Here is a 16,133-nt window from a genome sequence, read left to right as displayed (position 1 = left end):
TTTAAAATGTTTCAGATCGAGGCTATCTCTTTTGTGAAGCGTAGCCTTCTCGTTGCCTCCTCGTGCCGGATGAATCTACGTAGCCTGCCGTGTCCATGCAGTGTGCAAAAAAGGCGAGCAGTACCCACACTGAACAATTCGGCAGTTCAACACAAAGCGGAAAATCAGGTAATTTCGCTCATTTGCTCACTTCATATGGTTAATACGTTAGATTACAGGGATCGTGCATTTTTTTTTGCCCTTTGATCTTCGGTGATTGATCTCTCCCTTCGTGCCAAAAGCAGTTGGCAGCATTTGTTAACTCTGAGAATAAAGAAAGCTTGCCGTTGCTCTTTCATCTACGTGACATTCGGCGTTCGCACTGCATCGCCAAGGGGCCGCGACATTGGCTGGGCGAACAACTGTTCTAAAGGGAACATCTGGAGAACTTTACTGTGGATTAAAAAATCGCTGTGAGTGAATGGATTACCTAATTATTATTCTTCATCAATTATTATAAATATTAACGTCGCCAACAAACAAGACAGAATCATCCTTAGCTATGTCCGACAAATGTTCATTACTCTGCTCCAAAGTAGCCTCGATTTCACCGTCGATGAGATGCTCCCATGTGGGCTTTGCAAAGTACGTTCAAAGTACCTTGTTGGAAACTTGCAATTTAAAGCCCTGCCGTCCTCAGTACGTTTTCTAAATCTATTTTAATCTTGCGTCACCGAGATATACATGGTTCTTCTGAATCACTTTCACCGTTGCAAAATTGTTCATAAATTAAAAAAAAAAACATTCACCGTTTCAAACACTTAAACGGGCGCCTTGAGGTGGAAAACACTACCTTAAACTGCCCACACTGCTTAAACTCTCGAACTGCAAAACCACCTAATGTAGCGAGCTAACAACGGGGCCTCCCCAATCTGATGATGGCGCTGTGTATGCTGGAAGTTTATTATAAAACAGAATTTGGGCATCGAAACGACGCTGCCCAGTTTCTTACTTATGGAAGGAGGAGGCCATTAAAACCTGGAAGTGGAAGTTGGGGCGCATACAGGAATTCAGCGTTACGTACCGTACTCAACGCCGACCCGTTTATAAAATAAAAAAAATACAAACACGCAAACTGAGATACTGACGTGCATCTGTTCATTCTTGTATTCCTCTCACTATAGTGCGGGGAAATACAATATAATTATCAGTGAGACCTGACACTGCGTTCATTCTAGCTAAGTTTCGGTGCGTATCATTTCTAAGCACAGACTTTATCCCTTCATGGACTCGTCTCGCACATATGAAGTGTGCAGACGAGGGATCTCGAGTCCATCAACATGCCCTGAAATAACCGGTTATTTATTAGAGACATTTGACGACCTCAATATGAAGCTAAACATTACAGCGACAATTTCTTGGATTCCTGCACACGCAGGCATTGAAGGCAATGAGTGGGCCAACAGCAAGGCGCGAGCAGCAGCACGCACTTTCCACCATAGCGGGTACCAAAACTTGCCCGTTGGAACCCTCGACTTTCAAAGCAATCGAGAGGAAGCGACGACGCAAGGCCCTTGAGCATCTCCGCGATGAAAGAGAGGAACGTGCCGAGGAACAGGCGCGCGCCATTCCCCCTATGCCGGAGGAGTTATCGAGGGCCCCGCAGACATTAGTACACCGCCTCGCAACTAGTACTTCGTTAACCCCATCTTTGAAACAAAAATTATTTCACAACGACCCCGACGAAGGAATGTGCCGTCACTGCCCAAGTCCAGCGACCGCTGCCCATATAGTCCGGGACTGTCAAGCGTATTCTGACATTCGAATCAGGGCTCTCGCCGATATTCCAACTGCCATCAGCCCAGCCAGCTACATCGACTGGGTCGTTCTGCTGTCTCTTGACAACGCGGCCGCCATTATGCTATGGGAAAAGCTTGCAGTTTGCTGGCCTAGGCCCCAGAGCCAAGCTTTACGGCAGATGTCACAGAAAATCGAGCCAGCACCCTCCTCGGCCGCCGTGATTGTGGTGGGGGCAGATGCCCGCACAGATGCCAGCAGCAAACGTGTTTCAATCAATCACTCAATCAATCAATCAATCAATCAATCAATCAATCAATCAATCAATCAATCAATCAATCAATCGGTGCGTTCTAAGGAGGCTCGGTGCATCCGTCTCGTACAATAGCTCGATAATGTCTTACTTAAAAGCGTCCGTGCTGGCCTTTTGGAACGTGGTACGTACCCACAATGGGGGTTTGGCCAATGTCTAGTCGGAAACAAGATAATTTCTGCAGGTGATTAGGGGAAGAAGACTGGGACAAGATAATTTTTACAGGCGACTACGGCGAGAAGATGGGCCCAATTGTGAGAATTTAAAGAAGTATATCAATGCAGGTATAAAAGTTATGGTTAGAATATTGCAATAATCATAGTAATTTTGAAGGAAAAAGACCTGCGGAAATTTCGAAAAGGATTAAACACGTGAAAGTACTAGTTGCTATTGTAGTCATGGATATCTCCACAAATGCTGTCCAGCGCAAATACTTTGGCAGCCCCACCGAACTATAGTAAAAGTGGTAGTGACAAGGGGAGTCCCAACGTAGAGAGAGGGACCTCCAAGTATGTCTTTGTCTAAAGTCTGAACCACCAACAAGAGAGGAGAAAATGCTTTGTGGATTCTGCTCCCCTACATGATGAAGGTAGCTTTGTCTCTGTCCACCCACATCTGGATAGGTCTATATTCAAGCTCGGAATTCTGCACCGCAGCCTCATCATTGATACCTAACCCTACCTGGTTTTATATGTATCATGGACATTCCAATTATATCATAGGTGATCCCATAAGCGATCGCGCAGCCTGGCTAATATAAGCTGTAACCGCTGAACCCGGATATCAGAAATATACTAAAATTAGGGACGGGATATATCAGACGCACTAAAGCTGATCTCGTTAAGAAATCAACTACCTCATTTTAATTAACATTTCCGTCGCCAGAGACGCAGAGAAAATGTTGTGCTCTCAAAGTACACGGAACAAAAAATATTGCAAGAATCGACTCAGAAAATATTTTTTGAATTCTGAAGCGAGATTAGCACTAACAAACAACCAGCAAGGATGATAACATGTGATATATATGGCATGAAATTTTGTGCAGACCCAATCAAAACGTTAGAAATTCCGCAAAGAATATAGGAATATAATCTGGGATACAGAACTCTGTTAACTCACAACTTCACTACCGTCGTCTTCTTCTCTCCTCTGTTGTTCTGCGCACCGTTGTGCGTGCCGCCCTCTTCACCGTCATCTTCTTTCACCACACACACTCGAGCCAGGTCGACACTATTCCTCTGAAGCTGGTTTAGCTATCGTGGCGCTAAGAAGAAGCCAAGTTCGCTAACATCGGCAAGCGAATTAATATGAACACGTTTCAGTAAAATAAAAAAAACTTTCGTCTGTGTAGTTTCAAATGCGCAACTTGCAACCGGCATTTGCGTCTCGCGCAGAAGCTCGAGTGCCCCACGCAAATATATCTAAAACGCAAAATGGCGGAGGGCGGTTCGGATCAGGACCATCAACGAGCAAGCGACGTCACCAGGTAAGCACACTGGGGCCATTTTGCGCAGCTTCACCCGAAAATAATCGAGGACAGTAATTTGTGTCAGTTTTCTCTGGGCGGGGAGTGCATTTACGGGAATAGCTGCTGTCACAGCCATGCAGTGCAGTCGAGACCAGACAGCATGAATGCGGATCGTAACGCCCGGTCGTATAATGTTGAGGGTTCGGTCGAACCAAGCGGCTCCGACGACAGCACTGGCGCTGCAATGGGATTTGAACTGGCGCTATCCGCTCACGCACTTTTCGCCGGGTGCTCTACTTTCCGCAGCACGGACAACTCCGCGCCTTCCTGGAGCGGCGATGCCGTAAGGCAACGAACTCTGACTTGGGCGGATGCCCCAGAGTTTTATCCCCGCGGCTGGACAGCCACTACATCCTCGGGGAGAGCCGAAGTGTGTGACGAGGCACCTATGAGCAAACGAGCCTCGCTGACCCTGCCGTCAGTCGAGGTGAAAAAAAACAGCGAGTGTGCGGGTTCCGGGTACGATCAGTATGAGCAGCGTCCCTTATGCCAGGAGCAGTGTCTCCACCCAAACAAAGAACAGCAGCGCCTCTGGTACAAGGAGCAGTGCTCTCAACGACACCGCCAAGAACCCAAGCCACCTTCCGTGGAGAACATGGCAGAGAGCTGCGCGATATGCTTGGAGACCGTCATTGAGAAGGAGCCGCCTTCAAAGCGACGGTTTGGCCTGCTGGAGAATTGTAGCCATGTGTTCTGCGTAAGCTGCATTCGCAGGTGGCGAAGTTGTAGAGGGTTTAGCAAGAACAACAGCCGGGCCTGCCCAGTGTGTCGCAAGCCCTCCACAATTGTAATCCCAAGCAGTCACTGGGTGAATGAGGGAGACAAGAAGGACCAGTTAATCGCCAGTTACAAAACCTCCTTGGGCGATAAGCCGTGCCGGTACTTCAAGGACGGCCGGTGTCCATTTAAGGATTCTTGCTACTTTGAACATGCCAACCCGGATAGAAGTGGGGCTGCTGCTGCTCCTCATCGAGCAAGGCACGGCTCTAACCAAATGTTTGCGGAGATCCCGTACGTGTGGGACCTTCTGGATGCCGTGGACAGGCGAGAGTTCACTCTCCTCTAACTCAGTTCGGAGGCTGAGGTAAGTCATACGCCTGAGAGGTAGCAATATCAAAGGGCTGATTTTTCATGGCGTCCTCTGACTAAATTAAGCCTAGTCATCGCGAACAGTCTGAGAACTTACACGAGTTGTCTGGCCTGGCTTACCGACGGTGGTCTCGTTGTCCCTGGTCCGCGCCAGCAGAGCTATCGCGGTTTCCTCAGGACAGCACTGTAGCCTCTCCGGTCAGGAGCAAGTGAAACAGCGGGGTTTCTGTGCTGCTTTTCGATGCAGGCAAAAAGCAAGGCGCCGTGTGCTGTGCAATGTCAGTGCAATTTCGGTAGCCCTTCATCCTGAGCCACTTTGGATGTTAAACCCCACAAACAAAACCGACGTTAATATAGTACAGCGATGAGGCAGGGTTCAGGGTAGAGGTGTGCACGGGCCGAAATTTTGAGCCCGAGTCCGGCCCGGGCCCTACTCTACAGGCCCGAACCCGGCCCGGTCCGACTCGTATAGGGACTGAGCCCGGCCCGGCGCTTAGATTTAAGGCCTGAGCCCGACCCGGCCCGCCAAGCTGTAATTGCAGTTGAAGCGATAAAAGAGAAAATAATTTCGAGGCGACAAGTTTATCAAGATATTAAAATACTGAGTTCTCAGTTTTGAAACGCCAAATTTTCTGAATATATAAGGACACAGTACTTACGTAGAATTAACGTATTGTGCAACAACAATGACTTATTCATAGAATAGAGGCAGCTATGGCGCTCTTGGATAATGAAGCCGACAGCGCTGAACTTTCGTTCGGTGCTACAACTTCTGGCTGGGGTGATTAATACGTTATTTGATAGGAAACCAAGTTTTTGGTAAGCAGCTTGTTTGGTTCTCCAAAGGTGCGCTAACTAGGGGTTGACTTTGTGACCAAGTACTCGGTGAGCTCGCCTGGCTCACCGTGTGCCTTTCACGTGAAATGTTTGCAACAAAAGGAAACTAACGCACCGCAAATGCTTTGAGCTATATCCCGCTTCAGACAAGGCCATATCGAGGCAGGAGTAAGTCACAATGGAAATGTGTGATATGCGACAGCGTGGCTCGAATCTTGAAATGGATACTTAAACATCAGCGCCAGTGTTACCAAAGCGGAGATGCACAACCGGCCTCTCTGCGTGCTCGCCCACTGACGGCTACCAAAGATCCGCTCGCGGCGAAGAGGCGGAAATGAAAGGCCGGGAAAGCATTCGGAAGCTGCCGTGTGGGGAGGACACGGCAAGATGCTGCGCATTCTAAACACACTTATCGCGCAGTTATGCTTGCAGGCCGTCGAGCTGTGGGCCACGTACACACTGCAACAACCACAACCAAGTCTAACTCGCAGTATGGCCGTAATCACGCTTTCACAAATGTTGCATGTGTTCAGGGTGTTCGGCCCACCCGAGAGAAGTATAACTTGGCCCGGGCCCGGCCCGAGCCCGAGCGAAAGGGCTGCCGAGCGACCCGGGCACGGCCCGCGGTCCGGGCCGGGTACGGACTTTCGGGCCGGCTCGAACCCGTGCACAGCTCTACTTTAGGGCCATCATAAAGTGTGCAAGCTGAAGAACCTGAATTGATTAGAACCAGCGTTAAGCACCACTACATAACTGCGGCTGCCCACTCTACAGAATACAACTAGAACGCCACTTGGTGAACCATGCTTGGCGTACGCGCCTGCTCGAATGGTACACCTGACTATAATGGATTCTTGGCTTGCGCAGCCCTGTGGTTGGCAACGGTCTCCGCCACGCAGTGATGACATCGTATTAATAAAAGAAATCCCTTGCGTGCATTTCAGAGCAGAGCAAGATCGGTAATCGCCTTTTTCACATACGCTCTGACGCCGGTAATTGTTGCAAAACAATCATGTTCTTTCCGCTTTGAAACCAAACACAGTTATCGTTCAACTCGCGCCAACGTTTCCAGCTTGAAGGTCACACCACCGGACCTTACTTGGACTCCAGCTTAGATTTAAAAGCTGCCAACGTTTCTTGTTTAGCTCATCGGCTTCATACTTCGATGCGTGGAAGGGAATTATGTGGCCTTAATGTTTATTTTTTGAGTCTGTCTCATGACGACAAAAGCCGTAGTTGTAGTCGGCATCATGGTACAAACGTCCCTCTCCGCTTCTTGCCATCTCCGGGGCTGTCCGAAATGCAGAGAGAAGCGACTGCAAACAGCCGGAGGTGGCATTCGGAAGCGTGGGGCATAGAGGAGCACGGAGACATAGAGCTGGAGAGGGCATCGAAAGAGAAAGTGAGTTAGCGGACAGCATGCGCCGAGTGGAGGAGCACTGGAACTGAGGAGTGGAGATTCGTAGGAGCAGGGGCCCTATCACACCACTTGCCGCATCATTCGTCGCGCCAGCGATCAGCCAATAAGAGTCTTAAGTGTACCCGGGAATGGTTGCGCGGTCGCACTCACGTCACGCACACACCGAATGCAACAGCACCAGGAAGAATTTTACTGCATGTAGAAAACAGCACACGAAGAAATTTCTCCCGCGAAACTATTAATTTTTTCGCTTTCGTACGCCTTCGTGCTCCTGCCGATTTTTTGCCCCCATTTCATGCCTCCATTTTTATTAAAGAAGCATCAGCGGTACATTTCCAGCGATTATGCACTGCACTTGCGCAATTGGTGCTGGAGCGCCCGAGATTTTATGGCAGATGCGACGCCGCACGCAACGTAAAGAGAATTCATAACGTCGATCGCAGGAAATTGGGAGATTTCCGTGGGCACTGGTTTTTTTTTTTGTTTTTTGTTTTTTTCACGGCGTTTATTAGGTCGCATTCTCTTGTGGCATACTTATTGAGAACTCCGCTCGTGTTCCGAGTTTCCCGTAGAAGTGCGTTTAGATACCTTTATTTGCAGTCAGACGTTTTAGCTTCTAGTTTTGAATTTTGGCTAAAAGTTTTTTTTTTTTTTTGCGTGTGCTTGGCTAAATATATGGCACGCTCTTCACTAATATAGCTGCGTGGTGTGTGGTTTAACTGAAATACGGCAATGCACCTTTTTAAGGATAATTAGCTAGAAAAATTCTGCACGAGTTTGCAGAACAGCCAAAATAATCCCACCGACTAAAGAGAATGAAAAAACCTCGTCACCTAGGGCAGATGGGAAACGCGGATGGGGACGATCGAATAAAGGCGGCTGTTTGGAAGGATGATGAAGATATTTCGCTTCGAAAGCTCGTAACCTTATTGTGTTCACCACTGAAGAAACTGTATTCCAGGTCTCGCAGAAATGTATTACCAGTCAGCACGTAGAAGACTAAGGCTGTGTTTTTCACGTCAAAAAGCCTGCAGGTTTCCGACTGATCGAGCTCGCTCATATGTGTTATTCGAATAGGAATAGTCAGTGCAGTTAGGACGTTCGGAGGTCTTTTCAATGAGCATCTGCGTTGGGATAGGCATATGACGTATTAAGAAATAAATTAGCTCAAGCTGTTGGAATAATCGGGAGATTCCACTGAATGCTTCCTGCAACGTATCTTTTATTATTGCTCTTCTAAAATGACAAGGGGGGGGGGGGGGGGGGGGGGGTTAGATGTAGCCATTTGGTGTGGAAAAACACTGCATACACTAATCTCCAGAAACTTTAGACTTTGCAAAAACAGGCCCTCAGAGCTATAGCTAATGTGGATTACTGATATTCTACACAAATATTATTTTCCTGTGCACAAGATTATGTCAATAAGCGGTCTGCTCTAGTTTTGGGTTTTACATATTTAAAAATCATAGACTCACCTACACGTTGACACAATGCTTCGGATGACAAGACACCATGAATACTGGCAGGTACTGCATCCGAGAACCAATTACGTCCTCCAGTATGTTCTAAATGCTCTACTGGTTAAATATGGCTTCACAAATGGCTCCATCTGATATGTAAAGATCAAATACATCCAAAATCTGCTCTTTAGTTTGTTGTTTTTGCGTTTCTGTACAGTGTATTGTGTGAAATATTTTTTTGTTTATTCATTATCAGATACTTTCTTATCATTCGTGGTGGCATCAATTCGTTTCTGAGTGACCCTCAAGTCTTCGTGTTCTAAGTCGCCAAGAGTGCGGACCATCGTATTTGTTGCGAAATGTTTACTTTTTTTTATAGGTTACAAGCATTTATTTTCACACAGCCGCTACCGAAGCAACATAATGGTTGGAAGTTGCGTCAAGCCGCAACTGCGGCTTTTTCCCACTTCTCCTCAGCCATGTATATTTGAGTGAAACGTAAATCTTGCACCTTCAACCTTGAGACGCCAATAGCGTCAAAAATGCTATAGCCGGATGCAGCACGAGAAAAAAAAATGGCAGGTGCCCCACAATGGAGGACCTTCAGCCAATGGTGTCGACCGACCATCGCGAGGTGCGTTTGCCTTTGGGCATCTCCTTTGAGGGGAATATCTGCCACTTTCTTCTTCAGTTGTCCGACTACCTAGTGCCGCGATAATTATGCAATCGCTGGAATACTGCCACCCGTAGACAGAAAATGCGCCACTGACACTGACCGGAACGTTAGACCATATCGAACTGTCCAACTTCTGCAATGTTCAAAACGTCAATTCGCTCGCTCCTCTCGTCATCTGGCCGCCACGAAGTGCTTGCTGATGGAAAGAACTCGGCGTTATCAGCCTCTCTAAGTTTTGAGGTGAGGAGGGGGCCCTCCATTGTTTTCATCATGCCCTGCACTAAACATCTAAAATTTTAGCCCCGTGCTGTTCTCAAAGCGCAATTTTTTAGATCCTGTTCTATTGCAGCATCTGTGCAAACGACGAAGCCTGGTAATTGGGAACAAAAAAATCTAATTCGTGCGTTTCAGTACTATTCAGTTCAATTTTCTTTCGCAGTTAGCATACTTTACAGAATATGTATACAGAAGGAGGTCCCAGAGTCAAGTGACGGTATCGTGAACTCCTTGTTAAGAAGTGGTTGATCAAAGTTGCTTTGTTAGGTTCTGCTGTTGTGTGAGGAAGTCTTTTTTTTTTTTATTTTGTGCAACCTGAAGATTCCATGGCGCCTTTTATAATAATTTCTGCTCTCAAATGCTTGTTTACGTAATAATGCATACACTATGCGAACGAAGCTTTGCGGCCACGTACACACTCCATAAAACCTCTGCACATGCATACGTGTTTGTTTGTTTGCTTGTTTTCTCGAAGGCAGGGACACTAGAGTCCTTTGCATTAAAATCTTTCTTTTCTCTCGCAGTTCTCAAAGAATCTACGAAGAAAGTTCCCAACGAATCGGAGCCCGCAAGACGCTTTTTTTTCTTCTTTTTTTTTTTGCACCAAAGTAACACGGACGTCGATGCGCTCGAAACCACTGCCTTGCAGCCCCTCGTATGAAAATGACATAAGACCAATACTACGATCACGACGTCGAGGTGCCACCGATTTCCAGCCACTGTAGGCTGGCAAAGACGGCTCTGTCGAGCTCAAGTATCGGTGATCAGGATCAACTACTCCGGAAAGCACAGACATCAGCAACAGCCAATGACGAACGTTTTTGCCACGACCGTCGTCTTTATTTCATCATTTCACAGCCAAACAAATATCCATTATTTTCAGTACTTGTTTCAAGACATTTTTTTTTTTTTTTTTCAAGAACAATACCCCACCCCCTCCCCCGCCCCATAGCTGCCGTTTGTTAGCAGACATTTTGTAATCAGTCGGCTGCGCTGTCAGCTTGCCGTGTGTCAGCATTCGTCGCATCATGAATTCGTTTTCCCACGGCATTTTCACCGTTATATAAACAACTCTCGCATTAACAATGAACTGCGGCACAAACTTCGAGGAATTTCTAGGAATCATTTTCCTCTGGGTAAATGTTCAGACTAAAAAAAAAGAAAGAAAAGCCGCGGGAAATTGTATTCACTCGGTCCCAGCTCGGCAGGCAGTACAGCCGAGAGCACACTGTTTGAGCTCATTTCACATTAAAGATTTTCTTGTTATTCCTGTGTTAGATTTCGCTATGAAAGGGATAATATCGGCACCTCGTTGTGAATCTTCTGACATTCGCTGCCTATTGCGTTTCGGTATAAGTAATGAAATGCGCTGGTTTCTTCGTAATCCTTGTGGTGTGCTGCATATTTTTGTGGAGCTTGATTTTTAAGGAGAAAGTATTGAATCTCTATGTTTTAAGGTCCCGTCACGAGGCAAAGAAAATGGGAGCGTATGCCGCTTCCACTAGGAAGCGAGGTAGCTCTGCGCCTTTAATGTTTTGCTAAATTCGTTGACATGACATGAGTTACTTGTATACGTTGCCGCATAGGCCCAGAGCATCATTCCACATCGCTGCGGATGACAATTCACCAGCCGCTAGTCGCGGGCAGGGAAAGCCCACAAAGTACGTCATGGCGGTGGAGGCTTGAGCAGCGCGAAATGCCTCTCGCCGTAACCGCCATCGGGAGCAAGATGGTATGGGTTCAGCTGCGGCTGCGGCCCGGCGAGAGCAACATGCGGTCCTTATGCGAAGCAGGAGTCCCGGGAATGCGGAGGTGCCTAAGAGAGACGCCTTGCGAGGTGATAGCACCGACGCGGGCGAACAGGAGGCTGCGGACGATGGCGAACGTGTGTAACGCGCTTCGAAAGGCACCTGCCTTCCAGGGGGATGGTGGTGACAGGCGCTGCTCCGCTGTACAGTTAACGCATGTGCGACACAGTGCAGAGCCAATAAAGTACTGGAAATACAGCGGAGTCGAATAAAACGACAGAGCAGAGTCAAAAATACGATAACATTTTCTATAGTTCTGCCCTAACGTCTCACTTTTCTGATGGTTTCTAGTAGTTTCTGTAGTTCCGTAGTCTTTTTCTGCGTAATTCTCGGTAGCCTGCCGTTCTGCATTACTATTCTGCTGTAGCAGCAGAAAATTCTGGCGATACTACAGTTATTTCTTTCTTCACAGCAGGTTCACCATCAAAAACCGCACAGAAATTCTGTTGTAACAACAAATTGTTCGGCATAGTTTTGACCGACAGCGAGTGGACAACGCCCTTGGTGCAGTGTGTGAGAGCGCATTTGGTTCGAGGCAAACTTGAGAAAAGTGAAACCTGAGTGGTATACTCTCTACGTCCGGAATCTCCTGATCAGAACGGGGATACGTTGTCTGTGCGTCGCTCGGGTACGGCTTCACTTCCTAGGGGGAAATGAACCTTGCCGTCTGTCATGGATATGAGTACATGAAATACCGTAGCATACATCTACCATAAAGTTCGACAGCAGAGCGGCAGAAAATTGATCAGAGGAATATGCAACACAAACTTCAGCAGCTGATCGACAGAAATTCAAACTAGGGTTTCGCCTTGGCATTCTTAGAAACTGATAATCATCCACCGCAATTTTAGTCATTTTATAGGTATCGAGTACAAAGTAAAGATTGAGATGGTGGGTGTGAGGTACAAGATTTAACGAAACGCTGTGCTCCAAGCGAGCGCAATGGTACGCGAACTTAACGACGCGTGCGGAGCTTGTTGAGAGGCGTTTCTGTAAATATTCTTAAGTGAGGACTCAATGTATTTAAAGGATATTTACAACACAGCCGCAACTGACATAGCAGCAAGCAGCACCACGGAAAACAGTCCCACTTCGTCGTCACCTGCTTTGTCTCTTCCGCCGAGGCAAGAAAGGAAAACACTTCGTCAGCATCTCGTAACACGACCCCCGGCGTTAAAATGGCAAAAAAGTCATGCGTTTGTATGACTTAAGGGGGAAACATGGACAATATCAGTAGAGGGGCGAGATGAGGAGGACGCGGACACAAGAGAGGCAAGTTTATGTCACATCGGTGACTTAGCGCACCACACGATAAGGCCCACTGTAGGGGGCAAAAGTTTCTCCGAGGGGCCAACGCGGCGTGCAAGAACCATAGAAGAACCAGCGATCCAGGATCATGGGATACATGGCGATGGCTTTTATCGTAGGTAGACTTATGGAAAGTCTGAGAGGCGAGGAGCCATCGACGGGCTACGTAGCACGCTTCAGTGGCTTGAACAGTGGATCACGTGCGTATGTAGTTATGGGGCAGCCAGCAGGCGGGACCAACGTGTACAAAGGTAAGGCGGAGTCCCTGCCAAAGAGCAGGAAGAAGGATGAATAACCCGTCGTGTCGTGCTTCGAAGAATTGTAGGCGAAGGTCACACATGGCAATGCGATCGGTCCCAGTATGATACACACATAGATAACATGTCCGTTTGTTACCCGGTTGAAGCGCTCGGTAAGGCCGTTGGTTTGGGGATGGTACGCGGTTGCTAGCTTTTGCTTTGTAAAACATGAACGCAGGGTGTCTTCAATAACTCGGGACAAAAAGTAGCCACCATGGCCTGTGATTAGTTGGCGGGGAGCGTCGTGATGAAGAATTACATTATGTAGGAGAAACTCAGCGACATCAGTAGCGCAGATCGCGGGCAAAGCTTGTGTGATGGCGTAGCACGTCGCATAATCGATTGCCACTGCAGTCCATTTGTGGCCTGACCGTGACGTCGGGAACGGGCCAAGAAGGTCGAGCCCAATACAATAAAACGGCTCCGGGGGCTCATTAATAGGTTGAAGAAAACTAGCTGATGACCTCGATGGTTTCTTTCTGCGCTAACAGGTGTCGCAAGCTGCGATGTAGAAACGGATGTTGCGGTATAGTCCAAGCCAAAAAAAAAAAAATAAAAACAGACGCCACACCCGGTCCTAAATGCGAGACACACCTCGGCGGCCAGCTGGGGCAGGCACTGGAGTTCTTCAATAACAGAGCAGCAGAGCTGTTTGGGAATCACCAGCAGAAGGGGAGGGCCGTCATTATGAATGTTACGGCGGTAGAGGACACCATCCTGTACAACAAAACGCTGCAGAGAAGAATCCGCTATTCCAGATGTCAGGCCTTTAATGATGGGTCTTAAAGATGGGTCATTGCGCTGTTCGGCTCCTGTGTTGACGTGATTGGAGAGGGCAAATTGCAGGGGATGGTCTCTGTGCCGTCGAGATCAGGGAGCTCTACAGGATAGCAAGACAAACAGTCGGCATCTTGATGAAGGCGCCCCGATTTGTACACCACGTAATTGAAAGTGAAATGCACAACGACCAAGACAGCCGGAGGGATCTCTCAAGGATAACAACCAACAAAGCGCGTGGCGGTCTGTTACAGCTGATAATGAACGGCCGAATAAGCAAGGTCGGCATCTAGCGACAGCCCATATAAGGGCGAGACACTGGCGCTCAGGTGTTGGGCTAGCACTGCACCGATCCCATATCCGCGGGCGTCGGCTCGAACTTCAGTGGAAGCTAAGGGATCGAAATAAGCCAAGACGGGGGGAGGTGTCAGTAAGCTCAAAAGCATTGAAAACGCAACTTGCTAGGCAGGACCCCACGTTAAAGCGGTGTCGGTCTTAAAAAGGTCCCGGAGAGGGCGAGCAATATGGGCACAATCTTTCATAAAGCGGCGAAAATAAGAGCAGAGGCCAAAAACCTGTGCACGTGCTTCGAAGACTGGAGGCGTGGAAAGTTTTTGGCGGCTGGAATTTTAGCTGGATCAGGTCGCACTCCAGAGGCATCAACATTGTGTCCAAGAAAGGTTAGTTGGCGGATAGTAAACTGGTATTTTGATGAACTGAGCTGGAGGCGGGCTGTATGAAACACAGTGAGAATCACACAGTCTTCATCTCGTAACAATATTTTAGGGCTTGTGACAAAGCTCTAGGCTTCACCGAAGGTTATGAGCGCTCGATGCTTTGCGTTTCAACAACAGCAGTCAAACATTCACCCTCATTCAGCTTCTGTCAACGAGCATTCATGGCCTAAGGAATGGACCTCTTGCTGGACCACTGCGTCATCGAAGGCCTTGTTTCGAAAACAGTGCGCTTTGGCGCAGGGAGTGTATACGCTGCAATGGAAAAGCCGCCTAGTTGGCTACCGCATCGCGATGCTTTTGTGTGCCTTCTTGAATTTTCACATTTGTTAAGCTGGAGAATTACTGGGTCATAGCGGGCTTGCATTACGCACCCCGGTGATTTGAGGCATGAGCTGTTTTAGTTTCTATTGCTGGGTAGGTTTCCCGTGCAATAAATAAAAAAGAGCATTCGTGGCCTATGAGAAACTCAACCGCCATGAAACCAGAAAGGCTTGTGTTCTATTCTTACCCCACATAAATTAACTCAATTTGTTTCGCGCTGTCAAAGTAGCCGAGGAGTTCTACACTGATCTCTACAGTAGCCAAAGTAGTCAGGACAATAATGAGATTGGCAGTAGGTAAACGCAGTCAGACGTTCCGTCAGTGACGAAGGACGAGATTAAGAAAGCGCTAGAAACTGTGACAGGGGGAAAGCAGCTGGAGAGGATAAGGTCACTGCAGATTTGTTGAAGGACGAAGGGGGGGGGGGGGGGGGGATATTGTGCTAGGAAAACTGGGCACCCGATATACGCAGTGCCTGGTGTCATCGACGGTACAGAAACTATGGAAGAACACAAACATAACGTTAATTCATAAGAAAGAGAAAGGGGATGCTAAGGACCTGAAATATTACAAATCAATCAGCGTGCTGTCTGTTACGCATAAGGTATTTACTAAGGCAATCGCTTATAGAATCAGGACAGCCTTAGACTGCAATTAAGCAAAATATCAAGCAAGTGTTCTGAAAGGGTACTCTACTATTGATCATGTCCATACCACCAACCAGGTGACTGAAAAATGCTCGAATATAAGCAGCCCTTATACATAGCATTCATTATTACGAAAAAGCATCTGACTCAGTAGAAACATCAGCGGTCATGCAAGCATTGTGAAATTAGGGTGTAGACGAGCCGTACGTGAAAGTACTGGAATATATATATATATATATATATATATATATATATATATATATATATATATATATATATATATATATATCAATTAAGGGGAAATGAGGGTGCTCGTTATAATACATGAATTAAAGAAGCCAACAGTCGGCGAAGCCAAGGAAAGCGTTGGGAATGGCACTTTTATGTCTTTTTTTTTTAATGTTTGCTTAGATAATCACAGAAATTAGTAATGTAGTCTGTTTAGGGGAAAGATAATTAAACACAAAGTAGAAGAAAAAACAACGTGCCGATGGTGGGATCCGAACCCACGACCTCCGAATATCGCGTCCGGTGCTCTTCCAACTGAGCTACATCGGCCGCTGTCCCCCCTGCTACTTGCTTGGGTATTTATGTTGTCTGTATACGAACCTTGAGAGTGTTCACCAGCGCTACCCTCAGCCATAGCGGCGGACGTAGAACGTCCTTTGTTACCGCCAGCGTCACGTAGAACGTGATCAAGAGCGAGGGCGGAAGCTGTGCTAGAACTCTCTTACGCTACCTATGGCTTCAAGACTGCCAGAACCGAAACCCCCTTAAACTACAAGCAGATCAATTAAGGGGAAATGAGGGTGCTCGTTATAATACATGAATGAAAGAAGCCAACAGTCGGCGAGGCCAAGG

General features: G+C 47.4%; 1 protein-coding gene across 1 annotated transcript; it reads left to right on the top strand.

The window, feature by feature from the left end:
• The first annotated feature begins 4,005 nt into the window (after positions 1 to 4,005).
• LOC146201995 (putative E3 ubiquitin-protein ligase makorin-1) lies at positions 4,006 to 4,683 on the top strand. The gene has a single exon (XM_084599931.1). The coding sequence runs from the start codon at positions 4,006 to 4,008 to the stop codon at positions 4,681 to 4,683; it is 678 nt and encodes a 225-aa protein (XP_084456057.1).
• Positions 4,684 to 16,133: the final 11,450 nt, after the last annotated feature.

This window comes from Amblyomma maculatum, chromosome 1 (assembly GCF_055883805.1).
Source record: "Amblyomma maculatum isolate TAMU_Amacu chromosome 1, ASM5588380v1, whole genome shotgun sequence".
NCBI classification, from domain to species: Eukaryota; Metazoa; Arthropoda; class Arachnida; order Ixodida; family Ixodidae; genus Amblyomma; species Amblyomma maculatum.
Note: the sequence above shows the minus strand (reverse complement) of the source record. Positions and strands in the feature narration are given on the sequence as shown.